The 19,882-nt window shown below is 43.7% G+C and overlaps 2 protein-coding genes across 12 annotated transcripts in view; both read left to right on the top strand.

The window, feature by feature from the left end:
* The first annotated feature begins 594 nt into the window (after window positions 1-594).
* On the top strand, window positions 595-7,017 carry rnf6 (ring finger protein (C3H2C3 type) 6). Of its 2 annotated transcripts, none has more exons than XM_005912242.3 (4): window positions 595-683; window positions 1,717-1,872; window positions 1,977-2,141; window positions 3,191-7,017. In XM_005912242.3, exons 2-4 carry the CDS (start codon window positions 1,731-1,733, stop codon window positions 5,035-5,037), a joined length of 2,154 nt encoding a protein of 717 aa, XP_005912304.1. In that variant the 5' UTR covers window positions 595-683; window positions 1,717-1,730; the 3' UTR covers window positions 5,038-7,017. The 2 variants fall into 2 exon arrangements, with proteins under 2 accessions (XP_005912304.1, XP_005912305.1); XM_005912243.3 differs by lacking the exon at window positions 595-683 and adding an exon at window positions 690-1,305.
* Window positions 7,018-8,960: 1,943 nt separating this feature from the next.
* atp8a2 (ATPase phospholipid transporting 8A2) overlaps window positions 8,961-19,882 on the top strand; it is a 49,136-nt gene continuing 38,214 nt past the window's right edge. The window contains exons 1-5 of one of the 10 annotated variants that reach the window (XM_042222175.1): window positions 8,961-9,287; window positions 10,166-10,204; window positions 11,630-11,737; window positions 16,181-16,325; window positions 19,756-19,855. In XM_042222175.1, the coding sequence (XP_042078109.1) occupies window positions 9,245-9,287; window positions 10,166-10,204; window positions 11,630-11,737; window positions 16,181-16,325; window positions 19,756-19,855 (435 nt within the window). In that variant the 5' untranslated portion in view covers window positions 8,961-9,244. Of the gene's footprint in view, window positions 15,404-16,147; window positions 16,326-19,755; window positions 19,856-19,882 lie in introns of all 10 variants that reach the window. The other 9 variants (XM_042222110.1, XM_042222136.1, XM_042222157.1 and 6 more) reach the window with 9 other exon arrangements.

Genomic DNA, 19,882 nt, shown 5'->3' with positions numbered 1-19,882 from the left:
GCTCTGCACATGTTCAGCACTCTTGAGGTGTGCCTCTGATATGCTAATTTCTAATCCTGACCCTCCTGGTCCCACTCCCATTGGAAATCTAAGGGAATCAGCTTAAAGTATTTTAAAAGTGGAAAACTGCTATGATTGGTCCAAGAACCTATCAACTCATCACCATACCCTGAGATGTTGGAAGAGCTATTTTAGTTTCTGCAGCCAGCAACCTATATAATTTCCAATAAAGAATGGCAGTTATGACTGAGATACAATATATGATTAGCTGAATATTTAAAATAATTTAAACGAAGGCAAACAAGAACCCTAATGTGGTATGGAAGCTTGTTCCCACCACTAAAAAAAGTCAAGATTTCTGGGTTTTAATCTCAAAATTTCATCTTACTAACTCACATTTCTGAGAAAATAACTTTGAAGTTTTAGATAGTATATTTGATAGTATAGTATAGCTGAATAAAAGTATACCAACTTTATAAATGATGCTTTTACACTGACATTCACTGCTGTCACCTAGGTCAGCCAAACCTTGAGCTTAGCTTTGATGTTATGTTAGGTAGGAACTATTATAGCCGGGCATCTTGTTTTTGACCGACGCTGTAGTGCAGCACCGCTGGTCCCATCTTGATTTGAGAGAGCAGAGGGAGCAAAGCGAACCGTCCATATTACAGCTGCCTCGTCAGGTACGAAATTCTTTTACATGCCACTGTCAACTCTTATAAAAGTGTGTTAGGGTTAAGTGATAGGCTCCGTGTACTCCCACTGCTTGAGAAAATGTTCTGTCATAATAAATTATGATAAGTTAATGAGCCTCGCAGCTCGCTGGTGGGTCGGCTAGCGGAGCTAAGTGATAGTCGCTAACGCTGGTTGTGCTAACGAGCTAGCGCTGAGTTAGCAGCTGAAGCATTGCGCACTTAAATGGCTTTTAAAATATCCACAATTCTAATTGTAATGTTGAGTCAATGTTGTCGTTAATCGCTACTATGTGTCAACATCTTGATTTTGTAATTCTCTAATAGCGCTGACGAGATTCTTTGTCTTTCACTGTTTGCCCTGCGTTTACATGGAGGAAGCCTCCCTTTCGATTTATCACGGCCCGCCTATATTCAACACTGATTGGACGCCTGGCGTGTCCGTCTTTGAGATTACGCCGCTGATTGGTGGCTAACCAGGATGACAACGCCAGTTTTGTTGCTTTATTCCGCTGCCTTCAACATGGCCTTCCGTGGATACTGTTGTCACTGCGTTAATGTTAAGTTTCGTGATGACTGCTTCATTGTTACACTACCCCTTAGATTTACCGTGGTAGGGATTTAACTGAGCATGTGCATACATATTAAATTTGATGAATTTTCGGCGCTAGCCTCTAGGCTAAACGTTAGCAAGATTAACGTAGCCATTTCCATTCTTTTGCTGTAAGTGTTTCGACAGAAAATGGATGGCGTAGATTTAACTGTTGCCCTTGGGTAGAAATAGTCACTCAAAGACAACGTTGAGCAAACAGCTCATATTTGCACTGTGTTTTGCGCTGGTCTTATTTATAGCAACTGCTCGCGTTATAACAGTTTGATCTTTGCCTGTCCATAACCGAATCGGATGACCATTAGCTAACACATGACTTGTTCATCTGCAACATATTAGAAAGACAAATATCTACAGAGGGTAAATTTAAGTGACAGATCATCCGTGACTGACTCTTGCTTATTTGTCTGCCAGCACTTTATACGGTGATGGACCCTCCTGGTGGGGGAGATGAACGGAGGAGGCAGGCAGAGCGTCTTCGAAGGGAGGAGGCGTACTATCACTTCATTAATGAACTGAGTGAAGAAGAGTACCGTCTAATGAGAGATGGCAACCTGCTGGGCACTCCTGGTAAGGAGGGGCACTTGATGCTTTTGCACCGTGTTGTTGGATCTGTACCCACAGTTATTTTTATTGTACAAAAAACAAAAAGCCCATGAAATTTTGTTTTATAGGGGAGGTGACTGCTGAAGAGCTCCGCCAGCGTCTGGATGGAGCAAAAGAGCGTTTGTCATCTCAGCCTCCTACCGAGCAGCACTCGCAGACTTCTGAGTCTGGAGGGCAGCAGAGCAGCAGCAGTGAGGGAGAAGAGAGAGGTGCTGGAGGGAGACGAGGAGCAGGTAGGAAGGACGACTTCCCTTAATCTTTCCAGATCTGGCTTTCGTGATGTTTTGTTATGTTAAGCCCCAAAGTCACTTTTGAGTTAAATGGCTCTGTGGTATAGTGGTAGAACATTCACCTTACTGTACATGCAAAAGATCTGTGGTTTGATTCTGGGGTGAGAAGCAGACCCAGTTGTTCACCATTAGCTGTCGTTTTAGCTGGTTGTGCACCTCGTGACATTTGTAACCTGGCAGATTGTGCTGCTAGCTGCTAGTGCAATGTGGCGACTAGAGACCCTAGAAAGTCATCAAAATTCAAGTGAATAAAGCTAAAATGACTGCAGGGGAAAGGAAATAGGTGTCACTCGTGATAAACCTTTGTCAACATTCAGAGGAGTAAATGAACAGACTAGTAATGAGACTAAAGACTACCCATGATTGACATATGACCTGGTAGTAAACTTATTAGGGGGTTACCGAGGGAACTGGAGCTTAGAATGTCCACAAATGACTGGCCATCAGCTTCAAAGCAATGTCCAGTGAACGAATCATCCATGGCGGTGTCTTCTTATATGTTGTTCCCCGCCTGGATGCACCAATCACGGAGAGGCACCTGCACACTCAGATTTCATATTACACAAAATAACGACAACAGTTGTAACACAGCCAAAAGTTACTTGATTTTTGATTTTAAAAAATGTGACAGGAAAAACACAAAATAATCTTTAAGGACTTGACTTTGGCAGCAATAAAAAGAAAAAGGAAAAAAAGGATGACAAAAGACAGGCTTCGCAATATGTCCTGTGAAGGTCTTGTATTTATTTTAAACCTTGCCTAAGCTGGTACCAAACAAGACGGCGTGCTTTGTAGAACCGTGTTTGTATTTATGTTTTACCCTGACAGGGTATATATATGAAATATATACAATATGAAATGGCTTTCATATTGTTGCAAGAGAACAAAAGAAAGATTTCTGCTAGAGACCTGTGTAAAGAGAAGTAGATTTAATGATTTATTTTACCTAGTCGTAACCTTTTTTTTTTTTTCTCTTCTACTTCTTCCTACAGGGGGCGCAGAACCCGGAGCAGAAACTTCTAATGGTGACTCATTACTGGAGTGGCTGAATACTTTCAGACGCACTGGTAATGCTACTCGCAGCGGACAGAGTGGCAATCAGACATGGCGTGCTGTCAGCCGGACCAACCCGAACAGTGGAGAATTCCGCTTTAGCCTGGAGATCAACATCAACCATGACCAGCCAGAGCCAGGGGAGCATAATGAGACTGTGGATGCCTCAGACCCACCAGTGACTGCCCCAAATACATCACCCTCAATACGAACTGCTTCCTCCTTTTCAACCTCTCGCCCTTCAACCACGCCAAGGCCTGCCCCGTACCCTACCCCCCGCCCAGCCATCAGTAGGCGGGTGCAGACACGGCGTACACGCAGCAGCACTACCACACTTTCTATGAGCCCCCCTGCACTTCCTCCACCAGTGGCGTCCTCAGCTGCTATTCAAAGGAGAGGTGGCACTTTGCACTCTTTAACACCTCCTCCCAACGTTCCAAACCCTCCTCCTGATCAAACTATACCTGTACAACAGCAAGCCTTGAATGTAGAAGGAGAGCAGGGGCGTAATGATGCGCCTGCTTCTATAGACTGCCCCCGGGTGTCATCCCAGTCTGCGACACAGGCTCCAGCAGCGGGACACGAATCCCGTGGCAGTAGGACTCGATCGCATGGTCGCACACGCAGAGCTGCATATGGAAGTGGGCTTTCATCGCGCGTGTCAAGGCGAAGTCGTTCCCCTTTACACAGAGTTAGTGTTGCTAGTACCACTCTGCCATCCAGTAGTGATTCCAGCAGCTCATCCATTAATACTGTTGAATCAGGCAGTGGCACAGCCTCTGTGTCAATGGAGACTGGAGAGGCTGTGTCAGAACCCGTTGTTCTAACGGAGCCAGCTGTAGAGATGGTTGAACGTGAAAGTGAATCACAAGTAATAGGAGCAGGAAGTTCAGCAGTGCGAAGACATCCGACCATCATGTTGGACCTGCAGGTGAGAAGGATTCGACCTGGTGAAAACCGCGATAGAGACAGCATCGCCAGCAGAACACGATCTCGTGCTCGCGTTGCTGAAAATACAGTGACATTTGAAAGCGACAGTGGTGGATTTCGACGCACCATTTCTCGCTCTGAGCGAGCTGGGATTCGCACCTACGTCAGCACTATTCGGATTCCTCTGAGGCGTATCAGTGAGACAGGCCTGGGTGAACCCAACTCCACTGCCCTACGTTCAATCTTGCGCCAGATCATGACTGGATTTGGAGAGCTTAGCTCCCTAATGGAGACAGAGGCCGATTCCGAAACTGTTGCACCTAACCATTCAGATCCTAATGGTACAAACGGTAACAACAGCCCAGGCAGTCGCGTGAATACAAATGAGAGTGCACCTGGCCAGGTTAGTACAGGTGGGGTAGTTCACGAGAGGGTGGGGCTGGTGAGAAGTGATGAGGACCAGAATGGGCAGGCTAGGCTCGGAGGAGTAGTGAGCACCACAGATGGACGGCCTACCAGCAGGGACACCAACAACCTAGTAGAGAACGGTACTCTACCCATCTTGCGGCTGGCACATTTCTTCCTGCTCAATGACGAAGAGGATGATGAACATCCGAGGGGCCTGACCAAAGAGCAGATTGACAATCTATCAACGCGTACGTATGGTCAGGCCAGCCTGGAGGGGGAGATTGGTCGAGCCTGCAGCGTCTGCATAAACGAGTATGTCCAAGGCAACAAGCTGCGCCGCCTGCCCTGCTCTCACGAATTCCATGTCCACTGCATCGACCGCTGGCTCTCTGAAAATAACACCTGCCCCATCTGCAGGCAGCCTATACTTTCAGTGCATCATGACTGACCTATTATCTCACAAACACAACTATCCCGCTCCTGGCTCCCTGAACTGAGCAGATCCAAGTGGGCTTTGCATGTACATAGCGCTTTCATGGTTTAATTTCTTTGATTGCTCATTGTGTTGAAGAAGGTTGAACCAAAAGTGTGGAATAAGAAACTATAAATGCAGAGAATAAACAAAACTTTATTTTTTTAGACCTTTGGTTTTCAACAACTCATTATTTTCTTTTCTTCTTCCTGTGACCTAGTTCGCTTGACTCTGCGATGACGCTTCAGAAACTTGTCTATAGAAGGCATTGATGCTTATTAAGGAGCTCCTGTAGCTGCTGCTGAATAGTCTCACTTTAAATCTTTGATGTCTGACACGCGGCAACGTCTCTGTCACGGCTGGACTATACAAATCACTTCTAGGCTCGATTTCTCTTCCAGTATAGGATGTAAATAACTCACCACTGCTTATATTTAAGGGTTTTGAAGAAAGCTGCTCTTCACATGCGATTTATTCAGAATGGAAGCAGGAAGCTTAGCTTATTTTAGCTTCATTTTTCAACATCCATTTTAAAGTGTCCCATTACAATTGGTTAAGAATTGTTTGATTTGTTGGGTATAAATGAGAAATGTCTTTAATTTTGAAACTATACTCTGTCCATCTAGTAGTATTTGTTTAAGCCCTTAACTCCCATATAGTCACAACATAGTAGTCATCCATTAAGGTAACCTGCTAAAAACAGCCACTTTGAAATCATTAACATTAGCCATATGAGCAGCACAGTTTCAATGAAATGCAAAATGTGATAATCAGGAATTCAGACTTGTCAGTATGAGTTGTGCAATGCAGAGGGGAAAAAACAGTATTGTTTGTTTTGCTGTTCATTGTTGTTTACATTGTAACGCCTGAATATCATCTCCACTTAAAGTCTTGTTAAGAAATTGATGTTTGTTCTTGGTTCCTGTTTTTAGGTCCACACCTGACAGGACCTTTGTCACGAGGTTGCGTAGTTAGCCTCTCACATGGAATTAAAAACAAAAAGAAAGAAATTGATTTTCAGTTTTTGCGGTTCTCTGGCTAACTCATAAGTCTTTATTCATGAGACTGGTGCAGGAAAAAATGTTTTTTCGATAATGAACTTGTCCAGAAATGTTCTGCTAATGAGAACCTGTTTACTCATTTTTTGCCCCCCTGATTGGGTCTGTGCAATGATAGCTATCTGTTAAAGTTTCATTGCAAGTGCACACGTGTGAATAAGGCCATGCTAGTAATATATTTCTCTTTGCTCTTTATTTGTTTTTACATAACATGGACAAATGTTGCATTTCTAGTGTAAAACAGGTGGGATATTTAGCTGAGCCACCCAGTCAGCATTTTCCCCACCAGTGTCACTTTGTACATCGGTGATTGCACAAGAGCTACTCTGCCTGTGCAGTTAACACATCACTAACAAAGCTGCAGGATTTGTGCAGTTTAGTCTGTAAGTGTGTGTGTGTGTGTGTGTGTGTGTGTGTGGTGTGTGTGTGTGTGAGGGGGGGTCCGGTGTACCAATCAAACCTGGTTCTCAGAAGGCTTCTCTCTGGTGCATGTTCACCTTAGATAAAATTGTGGGCAGTTCAGGAGTAACTATTTATTCTGTTTGTATTTAATAAGATGGAAATCGACCTCTGAAATATGAAATGTTACAATGTGATGAGAGTAAATGAAATGGTTATGATGAACATGTTACTATGTAATAAAATGAAGACGGTTTTCTTCTCTGCTCCTTAACAGTGTAATAAAATGCCGCTTTGTTATGCTGGAATTTCTACTGTATGGATGTATATGGTTGAAACTGTGTCTGCGCAGTGATTACGGCCAGGACATCATCCCATGCCGCTCTTTAGAGGATATAATAGATTAATCATCACACTTTAAATCAAACAACCACCACCAAAAGAATTCACTTTAATTTTATTATGGTGATCTTACAAGTGTAATGAGTAGAGTAACTTTTAAAAAAAACCACACACACACAAAAAGAACAGTTATTGAAATAATCTGTGTTAAGATATGAAAAACAAAGTTTGGACATTGTTAGTTCTCAGTTTTCAAAGCTATGTCATTAAAATGTACTATGAACACACACCTATCTATACGAGATCATTTGCATAATTATTAAACTAATATACAATAAGCTCAAACGTCCCAATGTTTTTATACTGAAAAATCAAGCAAAAGTATCAAATTTCACTCACACTCAGCGAAATTGATCATGAGCTACATCGATGTAAACCATATATTTGATTGGCACTTTGGGCAAGTTTTCAACTTGTAGCAATTTTTACATTTATATTTCATTGTATTTATTTTTCTATTAGGTACCTACTTCTCTTCTCCGTGTTTTCATTTTGTTTTATAGACCTGTTTCCCTGGTTGCCTTAGCGACAGAAAGCGAAATAGAGATTACACGCGCTTAATTATGCGCGTCTTTGGCGTGCGCACCAGCGTGCCATGGATACGCAGAGACTCTGTCTCCGTGACGTGCGCTTCTTCCAGGTTCCCAAGCAGGCCAGAACGACCCTCGGTCCTCCGGGAAACGTGGCAGATGTAAACAGCAGCACTGGCTACCAATAATCGGATCTATTTTTAAAGACCTTGTTAAATCTAAACTTCCACTCAGCACTTTTAATTGACCTAAGCGATAAAAGCATAAACAATTATATAATAATATATAAACTTTTTAAAAAGTACTTTGAAAACAAAGTTGCTGAGAATTTCTAATAACAAGGGAAATCTTCTAAAAGACTTAGCTGTTTGTTCAGTAAAATGTTTCTGGCTGTATCTTTATGTATTTATCTCACACTGAGCCTCTAGAGACCGGGAGCGCTTACGCGTCTTATCCTCATCCCATGCGCGCTCCCGTGGCTTGTCTGAAGCAGTGTCATAAAGCAAAACCGAATACCAGCAAAAATGTCTCGCCTTTCCTTAAAAATATGAGCCTATTAAGCGTTCACTAAAACCATTTCCAAGTAAAATAAAATAAGATTTAAAAAAAGAAAAGAAAATATATTGTGAAAAAGTGGCTGTTTTCACAATATAACAAACATTTACAGTATAGATATACTGTATATAAATATATATATGTTATAATATATAAGATATATATTTTTCATTTATTTATTTTATGCCCCTTTTATACTTTATATTTTAGACACAGAAAGGCAGCCAAATGATAGTTGGCTTTTAATATAGAATATAGTGAAAAAAAGATTTAAATAATTTCAAGTGTTTTGTGTGTATATATAAAAGGAAGCTCCTTTGACTCCTTTGGCTCTTTGCAAGCTCCTTTGACTACGATGACCTGGATGACTGAGAACCTTCACAGACATAAAAGGAAGACTTTTATTTTATCCTTGTGACAATAAAGCTTTGAAACTTGAAACTACATTTTGCTATTAGCAGGTTATGTAGCGTGACAGTTATTAGTGTTTGTACTGTTTGTTTTTTTCACTTTAAAAAAAATCAATTAATTTATTTTCTATCCTCTTAAAGCCCGAGGAATAAAACAATTGCCAGAAAATTATATATATATTTGAAAATGGAGGATTTATTGAACCATCTGATTCAATTAAAAAAATAAAAATAAATATAAATTTCTAATATTTTTATTTTTCATTTTATTGCTCAAAAACTTGTATAATTTATTTCGGTTTTTCATTAGGGAAAAATCACACGGATGACGTCTCAAAAAAAGGTGGCGGAAATACGATACAGTCGTCTTTACAGAATCCGAATCAAATAGAGTTATAGGGTTAAATAACCCGTTTTTCTCCTATACTGGACTTTGTAGGTTTAAATATGCTTCATAAATAAAACTGAGTGCACCGAAAGCAGAGGCAGGTCACCGTTTAACCGCAAACTTAAGCGTTAATTGACCGGCCGATGTCATGAATCCAGTTTATTATCGTCTAACGTAATTTTATTTTGAAAACACTGACCGGAAGCAACTATTGTGTCTAGTCTGACGCGACGCTGGAGCAGGCTGCCCTCTACACCACATCTCCGCGGTTTGACCGAGAAATAATGATCGCTGAGAAGCAGCACCAGCAGCATCGGCGGCAGCGGCGACCGCAGCCCGAGCCCATGCAGAGCGTTGCTCCCCTGCTCCCCTCTCCGTGAGCATGACACCGCTCTGGCCTCCTCGTTCTAGCCGCACCGACTCTCGTTCACCGCTCGCAAGATGTATTTCAACCGGAGAGCCAAGAAGATCCACAGCGAGGGAGGTAAGCAGCACGAAGAAACGTGTTATTTAATCTTTGCACGACCCGGGTTCCGCCCGCCGCTCTCTGCTGTCACACATCACTGTGAAGTGAATCCCACTAACGGGCCTGTCCTTTTTTTCTGCATACAGCGGCCTGTGTAGAAAATCGTGCGCTTTTGATATGTGCTTGGCATAATAACGGGGAACCGTTTTATTCGGGACTGCGGCATCCACACGGAGGGACATGCCGGTGTTTATCCTCCAGTCTCGCTCATTTCTTGGCACCGGAGAGGAATGCAAAGGGCAAGCAGACTGCAGGTGCCTGCTTCAGGTCTCATTTAGAATAGCCTGGCATCATTATGGAGGAGCCAAGTGAAGGAATTTCTGATGACTTCAATAGTATTTATCTTCCACGGGTTAAATGTGTGACCTTATCAATAAATATTGACTGCCTTGTGTAAATCTGACCTATGGCCTTGTTATGGTGTTATATAATTATGCTGTAACAGATTTGTGTTCCTCCTGTGCTGCATCATAGTGTCCGCGATGGAGTCTTAGAAAAAAAGACAATGTATTAACCTACTTTTGCTGTGATTGAAAGCGAAATATTAGCAATATAAGGTGACAAATTTACCCTCAGGCCTGCAGATCGGTCCAAGAACAGCCTATTACCTCGCCGACTTAAATGCCACGTGACTCTCTAAAGCGCTCTCCTTATCTCACCTTTATCTCAACCTTAAGGGCATCCACATCCACAGCGTGTTCAGTTTTAAAGTGCTTCACACCCTTATGTTGAATAAAGGGATGTTTCAGTCTGTTGCTCACGCGTGAATCTGCCTCATGCAACAGGATGCATTGAACCCCCGTTCATGCAAGAACCTGCACTGTCTCAGTTTTTAGCAGGAAAATGTCCTCATCAGCTAACAAGCTGGCCAGAAGGTGAGGATGCTGAAACAACCTGCTGCATCAGATGATTTCACACATGGCAAGCAGACGCTGGATTGGATTGTCCTGGAAAAGAAGAGCACGTGTTCGCCTCATCCAGTGGCTTTTAATAGTGACCGGCACATATTGTCAGGCTGCTCTGCTGTTGTGTGTGTGTGTGTGTGTGTGTGTGTGTGTGTATCTGTGTGTGAGTGTGGCTGCATGCCTCTTGCAGCTTCCAGAAATAGAAAGCAGGGTAAATTGTGAGCGCCAACTGGGCCATACTATCTTCAGGCCAGAAGTTCCACATATTTATTTGTTGTTAAAAAAAATGCATTTCCACTTTTTACAAGCAGAAGGTCAAATGGTTAAGAAAGTGACATTGTTCCTGTTTTGTAGATCCCTCCCACCCACTTATTATTTGCATATATAAATATGTTTTAAACTGAATATCAGGTGGTCTCATGATGAATTTGTTACCTTATTTACACTGTGATTTTCAGATATAATCCTGCAGCTTTTTTGGTTTCGTGGGGTCTAAAAGTTACTTTAAAGCTTTTATACTTTAAGCACAGGATGGTAGTCTAGTCAACGTCTGCATGTTTCCGCCTGGGTTCCTCACGGTGCTTTTACTGTAATCTCTTGAAGCCTGACCGCTTGATTCTTTGCTCCAATTAGCGAGCTGCCACATGCCTGGCAATGACGTCTGCAGCTGCCAGTCTGTCACATTTATTTACACACATTTGCAAAGAGAGTTATAGTTTTAACTGTTTGTATTTAAGAGGAGCCTTAGAAATATAAAGCATGTGTGTAGTAGTGAGTGCTGAGTAAAAGCATTCTGCTCCATTTGAATATCAAATCAAATCAAATCACTTTTATTGTCACATCACATGTGCAGGTACATTGGTACAGCACATGTGAGTGAAATTCTTGTGTGCGAGCTTCACAAGCAACAGAGTTGTGTAAAATACAATAATGTAAACAAGCAAAAGTGTAAGGCCACATTTTCTACTAGTGTTGATGTGCTTTCTTAATGTGAGTCATGCAGCTCAGCCAACTGTCAACAATACATCTGTTTAGGGAAGATAATGACTGGTTGTCATGGCTGCCAAGCTATCTAAGATACCATTTAGGAGATAACAGGGAGGCCCAGTAAGCTGCTGAAACAAGGCATTTACATGAAGTAGCCAGGAGGAGGCACTCCTGGGCAAGCTATGAGGGGTTTGGTCAAAGTGATTTCTGAGCAGCTGTTCAGGCTTGCATCCATCATATGCTGGCATGAGTCTCATCTCAGCTCACACACAAACAAATCATCTGGGTAGTCACTGACACGTGGATGTGCTGTGTGAGGTACAGTCTGTGTGTACTGACTTGTTGTCTTGTTTGTGTGTGTGTGTGCTGTCCTCTCTCGCCGTGGCCTCTCTCTCTTGGCGTCCACAGAGCAGTTAGTGTTGACCACCATTAGGCAGGAGTCTCCTGAGCTGCAGGACCCAGGCCAGGGCGCCGGTACTACCATGCGTGCCCGCCTCGCAGACAGGTTTGACAAAAGTGAGTTTGCTCGAATTAGACTGGATGATGCCCCCATCTGTGTCCGGAGTCCCAAGGTGCATGTACCAACAGCTAGGGGCAGGCGTGTCTCAACCCCCGGCCCTCAAGAGCTACAACATTGAGTTACTCACATTAGGATCTCAGGGTCTTTGCAGAAAAGGTTATGACACGTTATCACTGTTGTGGACTGATCATCTGTAGCTCCTTGGGGCCTGGAGTGCGATGAATGCTGAACAGGACCCTCTCACTGCATGTGCTTGTAGATATTGGTGGCATACCTGTAGCAGTTCATGCTGGTGAAGACAAAGCTATATGGGGTTTTTAAGCAAGTGCATCTGCATGCTGTAGAACTCAGCACATGCACGCATAGATATGGCATGCCTGAACAGCATGTACAAGAACACTGCTGCATGCATGTAGGTACGACTCTGGGTATAGAGAGGGGCATGGGAGTAGCTGCATGTCGATGGGTCTTTTTTTATGTTTTATGGCTTTAAAAGATTTACTTTCACCTGTTTGTGTGTATGTGTCCATAATGCAGTGTCAGTGTGTGTGTGTGCATTTGCATACATTAGTTTAAGGTGTATGAGCGTGTTGCAATCGCACCTGTGGGATTATTAGGTTATGGATGAGCAGCAGGTGAAGTTGCAGAGCAGACACAGAGGGGATTATCACGCTTGCTCACTTGGGCCGTAAGAGGCTTGCTCACCTTACTTCCTACTCTGTCAGAGCGGCCAATGGACCCACTGGGAATGATAGACGCCAGGTCTCCCGAGACCTGCAGATAGGGCGTGCAGGTCACCTAAGAGAGCAACGACAGCCATGGGACGCAGGGGTCGCCAAGGCAGACAGCGCTCTGTCGGTAATGCTTTCCTGACAACACACAGCCATTTTATTCTTGACTGGATGCAATGCATGTAGGCAAAGATGTGGGGTTTTTTGGGTGTTTCTTTTTTCTGAACTTCATTAATGTTAAATGGGGAGGGGGGAGTTGGTGTTTAGCTCAAGAACACTTTGACAGGCCTTCTTGTTGTAGAGGATGACAAATGGAGGTTTTGCTGTTAAGGGATGAGCTAACACTTTCCTGCCATTCTTTGAGGCAGGGATACCAAACACAGAAATAGAGTACTTTCATTTGCATTGTACATTCAGATAGTTGTTCAGATAATGAAAACATAGAATGAGCCAGAGGATCTGTCCCAAGTGTGGCTTGTTTGGAGTGGAAGTTCTTCGCCAACCGAGGACAATTGTATTCTGCTATAACTGCTGTTAATTAGTAGCTATTATCTTTTTGGCTAATTTCATTTCTGAGCTGAGAATTGTGTCTGCACCAGGCATGATTGGATTAGATGCCCAAGCATCTCTGAAGCTACATTCGTGCCATTTCAAACTCTATTCTGACAGGCAGTGAGGGACACTGCTTGACAGTGGAAAGCTGTGGGCGCAGCACCGGGGCGGAGTGTCTGGTGAAATATGCTCTGCCATACTGGAAAATGTTGATGAATTATGCAGCTCCCATCTATGCATTATTTATAGCCTGGCCAGCTTTTTAAACTGTGAAATTTTGGCACGAGGCCAGATCAGATTGGATTCAACACAAACCCACAACAAATTAACACCGTGTATTAAGATATTATGAAGCTTATGATAAGTAATATGCTTTGTTTTCCCATCTGAGGCCCTTTGCAAACGCTGAAACATCACATTTTGCCTGCTAGCTGTGCTAAACGTGTTTGGCTTAATCGCCTTCTCATGACACATGTATTCTCAGCAGAGAGGTGCGTAAAAGATTATCAAGCATCGTTGCATAATGGATGTACGTTTTCCTCGGAGCGTATGATTGCTCTGAGGAAAGGAGACGTGTTTTTGTTTAAGACTCACCAACAGAATGGGTGGCTGGTAGCATCCTGCAAGCAGAGTAAGAGATCAGCGTGTTAATTGAATTGGGATCAGTCTAGTCTTACCTGTTGTGGCTGCAGGTCATCAGACCTGCGCTACCTGTGTGTCTGTCTTGGGCGCTTCACGTGTAATTGACCTGGCTGCTCTCTGAATGGGGTTTGCTGCTGAGTCATCGCTGGCCTGTTCGGTAATGAGTTACGGAGGTGGTGGCATTTCTGCTCCATCAGAGATGAGTTACTGAGGCATTAATCTCCTCAGAAATGAATTATAGCTCGAGTGGGTTGCTGAAAAAGCCATTATTGATCTCGTTGGAAAGGTGTCTACAGGGGTTTTAAAAAGTGAAGTGGAAGGATGAGGTTTGTTCAATAAAAATGTCTGCCCATGTAGAAATGACCAAAAAGAGGCTGAAAACATCAGAGGTGCTCGATGGCATTATAGTTGGCATGCATTGCCGTTTATTACCTTTACCTTTGAATGTTCCTTGATCACTTCCTCGCAGCTCTTTACTATCTCAGTTGACTTTGTTGCAGTTTGCACTGTGGAGAGCTGAGCTGTGATTGGGTCTTAAATCTCCGTGTGGTCCAGAGGTAATAGCTAATGGAGATATAGAGATAAGAGGCTGTTCATTTTCTGTGGGCTTGGTTAGACTTTGACCCTTCCTCTGTGTCATGTGCGGACACGTCGCGGGCTTGTGTGGAGCGGTTGGAGTGCGCAAACTCTTGAAATGTCGAGCAGTTTTGAGGTAAAAAGCAGAAAACACGAAAAACTCACAAATATAATACCACGGAAATACGTTGGGTTCACATAACCCCCTGGTAAACTATTAAATAGGTGTAGCCGTTTCCTGTAAGCACACATAACCTTATGTCTCTTTCAGTGGAAAAAGTCTGATGGGCCAGCAGATTTGATCACGTAAGCCTGGCTCGCTTACTTCTGGGTAATTTTACAGTTTATTGGCTACTTTAGAGCCGCAGGCTTGAGTGGAATATAATAGTATTAAACTGTTTGGTTATTGATGAGGGGAGAAGATGACTCGTCTATTGTTGGAGTTCGGTAGTGCTGCAGAAATAGAGTTTCAGGACTGTGGAAATTCAATCTTGCAATTAGCCTGCTGTTGTTTTCACTTACAGATTCACTGACAGAGAGTACACAGATCCCAACAAACTCAGAGCATTGTGATGCATATGATTTCATTATGCGTTATATTTGCAACAGCTTTTAGGGAATAGTATTACAATGACACAGCGCGTACATTTGGCCTATTATACATTGCAATTTTGGACATGCAGAAACACAAACGACTATATAATCTATACAACCTGCAAGAAGTGACTGTTGCTGCTGTTGCAGAGGCATCACAGTGGAGGGAAGCAACACGAAGTGATCTGATGGATAGCTCCAGCTTCACGGATGTTATTTGACCCATCTGGTAAAGTGCCACTAGACCTTAAGGCGATATCAGGCTTCTGGCCCTTTAAAGACGAAACCCCGGCTTTGCCCCTCCGCAGCACTGAAGGAGCTCCATATGGCTTCCTCTACTTGTCTGAGCTGGTAACAGCGAGCGGCTCGATACCACACCAGAGGGAGGAGATCGTCCAAAAAAAGAGACGGATAAAGGCTTCAAGAGGCGGCAGGTGGCCAGATGACACGGCGGCGGAGCTTCTCGGGCCAGTATCTTTCAGCACCGGGGCTGGGAGTTTCCTGCTCAGCAGAGCCAAAGGAGGGCAGAGGGAGGACGGGCGTGCTGCTGCATCTGTCCTCGCCCAGGTTCGCCGTTGTTCCAGCTGAGTAAACTGTGGCGTCCCGACCTGTTTGGGTGTCCGTCACTCCCCTAACGGCTCCACAGAACCGCACTTACTCCGCGTTAATGCGCACGCTTGATGATGAAAAACTGCCCGGCTCCCGGAGCTCATGCGGGGGTGAATGAGCGGAGATCACGACGCTTTAAAATGGTTGGAGACGACAAAGCCGGGAGGGCGGGCGGGGAAGCAGCGAGTCTGCAGGAGGAAAAGCGTGGTGCATCCTACTCTGCCACTTTCCCCCCCTTTTTTTTTTTTTTGATAATTTGTTCTTAATGATGGTCGCGATGCGCGAGGAGGTTTCTCAGTTTTACATTTGAGCAAGTTGAAGTGCTGATTTAAAAAAACAACAACAACAACAACAACAAAAACCAAACCGACCCGGTGTGTTTGTTCGCCATTGTGCATCCCTCAGCACATCCATTATACGCGGGGGGTCCCGTGGGCGTCGGGAAACGCGCGTGTGTGCATTGACGGTACCTGAAAGACAAGAGGGGGGTGTTTATAACGGGAAACGTCATTGAATCAACCCCGCCGGCTTCAGCATACATCAGCATACAGTAGCCTCTAGTACTAATTAGTCGCCCTCGCTTTTGAACCTAAACCACGTCTCCAGTCTCTGTCTCTCTCGCGCTCTCTCTCCCCTTCCCTCCCTATCTCTCTCTCTCTCTCTCTCTCTCTCTGCCTCTCATTCTCTCTCGCACTCACTCAGCCTCGCCTCTCTCCCATCAATCCAACGGTGCAGGACCTGCTTGCTCGTCCGCCGGTTACCGCAAGGCAGATGATGAGATGTCCGGGACCACTTCCCATGCGGATCCCGTAGACGCCTCGGCGCGGACGGTGCTTCTCAACCGGCCTCAGAATACCAAGTTCTGCGACAACCATGTCAGGTAGGCGTCACCCCCGAGCTTTTAACTTTTGCTACAAAGCATGCCTTGCGTGCCCTGTGGTTTTACGCACTGCTTTTTTAGGAATAGAGGACTGTGCTTCCTGACTAGCTGTCAGCAGAGAGAGAGAGAGAGAGGCGGGAGGATTTTACCCAAAATAATTGAAAACTTTTTTTTGTTGCTGTAAAAAACAAAAAAGCACTTCAAACCGTTGCACACCTCAAAAGTCGGTCAGACTGACTTTTGTGCAGATTTTTAATTGTTTGTTTGCACTCATCTTATTATTGGTGACCCATCTTTAGTACGCCTACATTTTTTTTGTGCATGTACCATTTCAAGTCAAAGCACACAACCAGAGTGTAGATATCTGGTGTCGTACTAAAGAACACCATTTGCTCACAGGGGCTTTAGACCAACATTGTCAGGGTGAAGTATCCTCTCTTCTTCTGCAGAGTAGTCTTTGGACGAGTGAGACTTAGTTTATTGTCCTCTTGTAATAGCTCTCTTTGTTTTAGTTTTGATGAAATCACACTGAATGTTTTACTTTAGAATACTATTAGGGGTGGATGTCTATTGACAAGCCAGTTTAATAACTCACCTATTAAAAAGCTTGTTTGTATCTCTGCAGCAGTCTAAAGGCTGAACATATGTCCACTGCCTAAAGGACGCAGGAGGATCTCAGTGGAAAAAGATTTAATCAGTATACGTCCTCATGAATAATTTTGGATGTTAATCAAAATAAAGATACGTGTTAGAAAGAAAATTTAGAAGAAGGTTTCTTTTTCTGTTCCCCTGTTGTCACAGTGTCTACTGTGCTTGTGCTGATTAGATTTCACTGAGGATCAAAGCTGTCCACTCTTATCTCTCATGACTCAGTCAAAGATCGTAGCTGTGGGGACTACAAAAGATTCACCTAGTGTTTTGGTGGTCCCCGGTGCTTCTGCAGCCAACATATGTAATAATCTGTCGTAAGTAAGGTTCACGGGCCGAGCCAAACAGCCTGTGCTGCGACAAAGAGTCTCTTTTATCAATCTCTTATTGTCCCAGCTGTCATTAGAATACTTTACTGGCTCAGCTGTAGTAATAAATAGAAACTCAGTCAAGTCTGATTCAGGCAGACACCAGTGAAATTTGGCTCTTGTTGCTGTTTGCATGTTGTAACTGAGGCCGGTGCCATGAGGAGACCAGGGTTCGCAGTCGGTGAGCGAAAGGCTCACCGGGAGAGTCAGTTCCACTTTTAAAAAGAGCCCAATTCAGCTCTACAAAGAAGATTAAGGTGGTTGCTCCCTTGCTCCTCTGATTGGATCATGCATGGCGTGTTGCCCCCACTGCATGGTGATTGGAGAGGCGGGAGCACTCTGGCTCCAGAGGCATGGCCTTTGATGTCTCCGTGTTCCTGTAAATCTTCAGTTTGTGTTTTAAAAGTTCAATAGCACTATTGATTTTTTTTTTACGGGGGCGGAGATTAAAGCCTTGTAGCTTTTATCTGTATACTCAACTCACCTCTTCTCCAATTTCCCAGATCCATCGCTTCCTTTTTTTAAAAAATGTACGTGTTGTTGTTTTCATAGCACATTGCCATTAAGCACAAAGTAACATGTGCATAACTCATGTTCTTCCCATTATATCAATGACTCTTCTCCGACCTCGGCCCAGTTCTTAATGCATGAAGAACTCCGTCTGTTTTTTATAAAAACATGTCAAAGCCACACAACTGCAGGAGAGCATCACCCCTGCAGCTGACAGCTGTTAACCCCACCAGCAAGTTGGACATTTATGCTATAAAAAAATAACACCAGCAGAAGTTTTGGGTTGTTTTCTCTCTTTTTTTCCCTTTTTTTTTTTTTTTTGCTAAAGCACTGGAAGCCGGGGTCTTGCTCTTTGTGGCATCTGGTATCACTTGTCTGTGGTTAGATTGAGGCTACCTTATCTGCTCGATCATCGGTGTAGCTTCATTGACTCTGACGTAACCAGAGCATCTGGGTTAGACTCCAGTTCTGAATATGTCACACAAACAGGTTTTCATATTATAAAATCAAAGTTGTTTTAGCGCAGGTTCAGAAACAGTCACGTACACTGGGCATGTGAGTCACAGTGAAAACAGAAAGCAGACAGTTGGTTGCTTGTACACAAAACTGCAGGAGAAGAACTAGAGTGCCAACAAGACTTCTTTACTTGGATCGACCATCAGGTGGTACTCTTACTGAAAGTATCAAGCGAGTATATGGTTGTCATGGCAGCAGGGGGAAAAAAAGTAATTGCAAAGCAAGTATGGCGACATTTTTAAGAGAGGTACTGAGGGGCGTTATCCATCGCCAAAGGATCGTAGGGCAGTGGAAAAAGGAGTACCCACGTGAAAAGGATCACATGTGGGCTTAGCTAGATGTGTTTTGACTTAATTATGGCGATGGATAGAATCCAATTAAAAAGCGACTGTAGGTGTTTGCATCCAAAAAGTCTCCATTTCTGTCCAAACTAAGACGCAGTTTTAATTTTGTTTAAGTTAAAACTGGATAAACAGGATTTTCAAATGTCTCTACTACCCTTTTGGGTGTTTTAGAAGTTGCAAAACACTACAAAAGTTACGCAAAAATGCATTAGTGTGGCTGTACCCAGAGGACAGTGTGTGACAGTGTGACTGAAAAGCATCTGTTGGGCTTCTGTCTTTTTAGTTTTTTGGTGTGTGTGTAACATCCCGGCCTTTATCGTTCTGTGTCGGAGTGTAAGGCAGATGGCGAAAGCAGTTTTGGGTTCATCTCCAAGGAGATTCTGAATTGTGATAGAGGAGTGTGTTTTGCCATTTGCTGCATGCAATCTATGCCCTCACGCACGCTAACGCACACTGTCCATTATGCAGTCGGAAGCGGAGGCTCTTACTGTTCACTCAGGCTGCACAGGGGAAAAAAAGAAAACAACACAAAAACAAGGCAGGCCTTGACTTGAAGGTTGACTTCTTATTTTTAGCTCATCTGAAAGCTCTTACTGTAGCTCCTGGCTATAACAACGCTAATCGATACAGGTGTCTGATCAATACAGATGACTGACAAAAAGGTTGCCAAGGCTTCTTTGCGCTGTTTTGGGGTATTTTGGGGTCTAAATTTAGTGTTGGATTAAACGTCTTGGCCTATTTATAGAGAGGGTTGTGTTTGCAGGACGTAATGGCTCTGTTTTGCACTCTCTGAGCACAATTTTGTGTTTGTAAGAGATTTTCAAGTGCTGCAATATTAAAACCCAAATGGACTTCTTTGTTATTCAGCCTTTAAGGTAATGCTACTCAAGCATTCCCTGAGTGAGGGGGAAAAAAATCATTAGCTCACAATTTATGCATGAAGTCCCAGCTTTGCTAAAGCTTTACCTGACTTTTCCGGCATCTCTTTGAACGTAAACAACTTTCTTTTTGTCTTTCTTTTGTTCGCACTGTCTTCTTCTACAGCACCACAAAGTATGGGATTCTCACCTTTCTGCCGCGCTTTCTGTACGAGCAGATCCGACGTGCTGCCAATGCCTTCTTCCTGTTCATCGCACTCATGCAGGTAAACCCCAGCAGCTGCCAGCGCTGT

Source organism: Haplochromis burtoni, unplaced genomic scaffold (assembly GCF_018398535.1).
Source record: "Haplochromis burtoni strain Fernald_Lab_line unplaced genomic scaffold, NCSU_Asbu1 Contig_1, whole genome shotgun sequence".
Taxonomy (NCBI): domain Eukaryota; kingdom Metazoa; phylum Chordata; class Actinopteri; order Cichliformes; family Cichlidae; genus Haplochromis; species Haplochromis burtoni.
The sequence above is the reverse complement of the archived record's forward strand: the minus strand, read 5'-3'. Positions and strand labels throughout refer to the sequence as shown.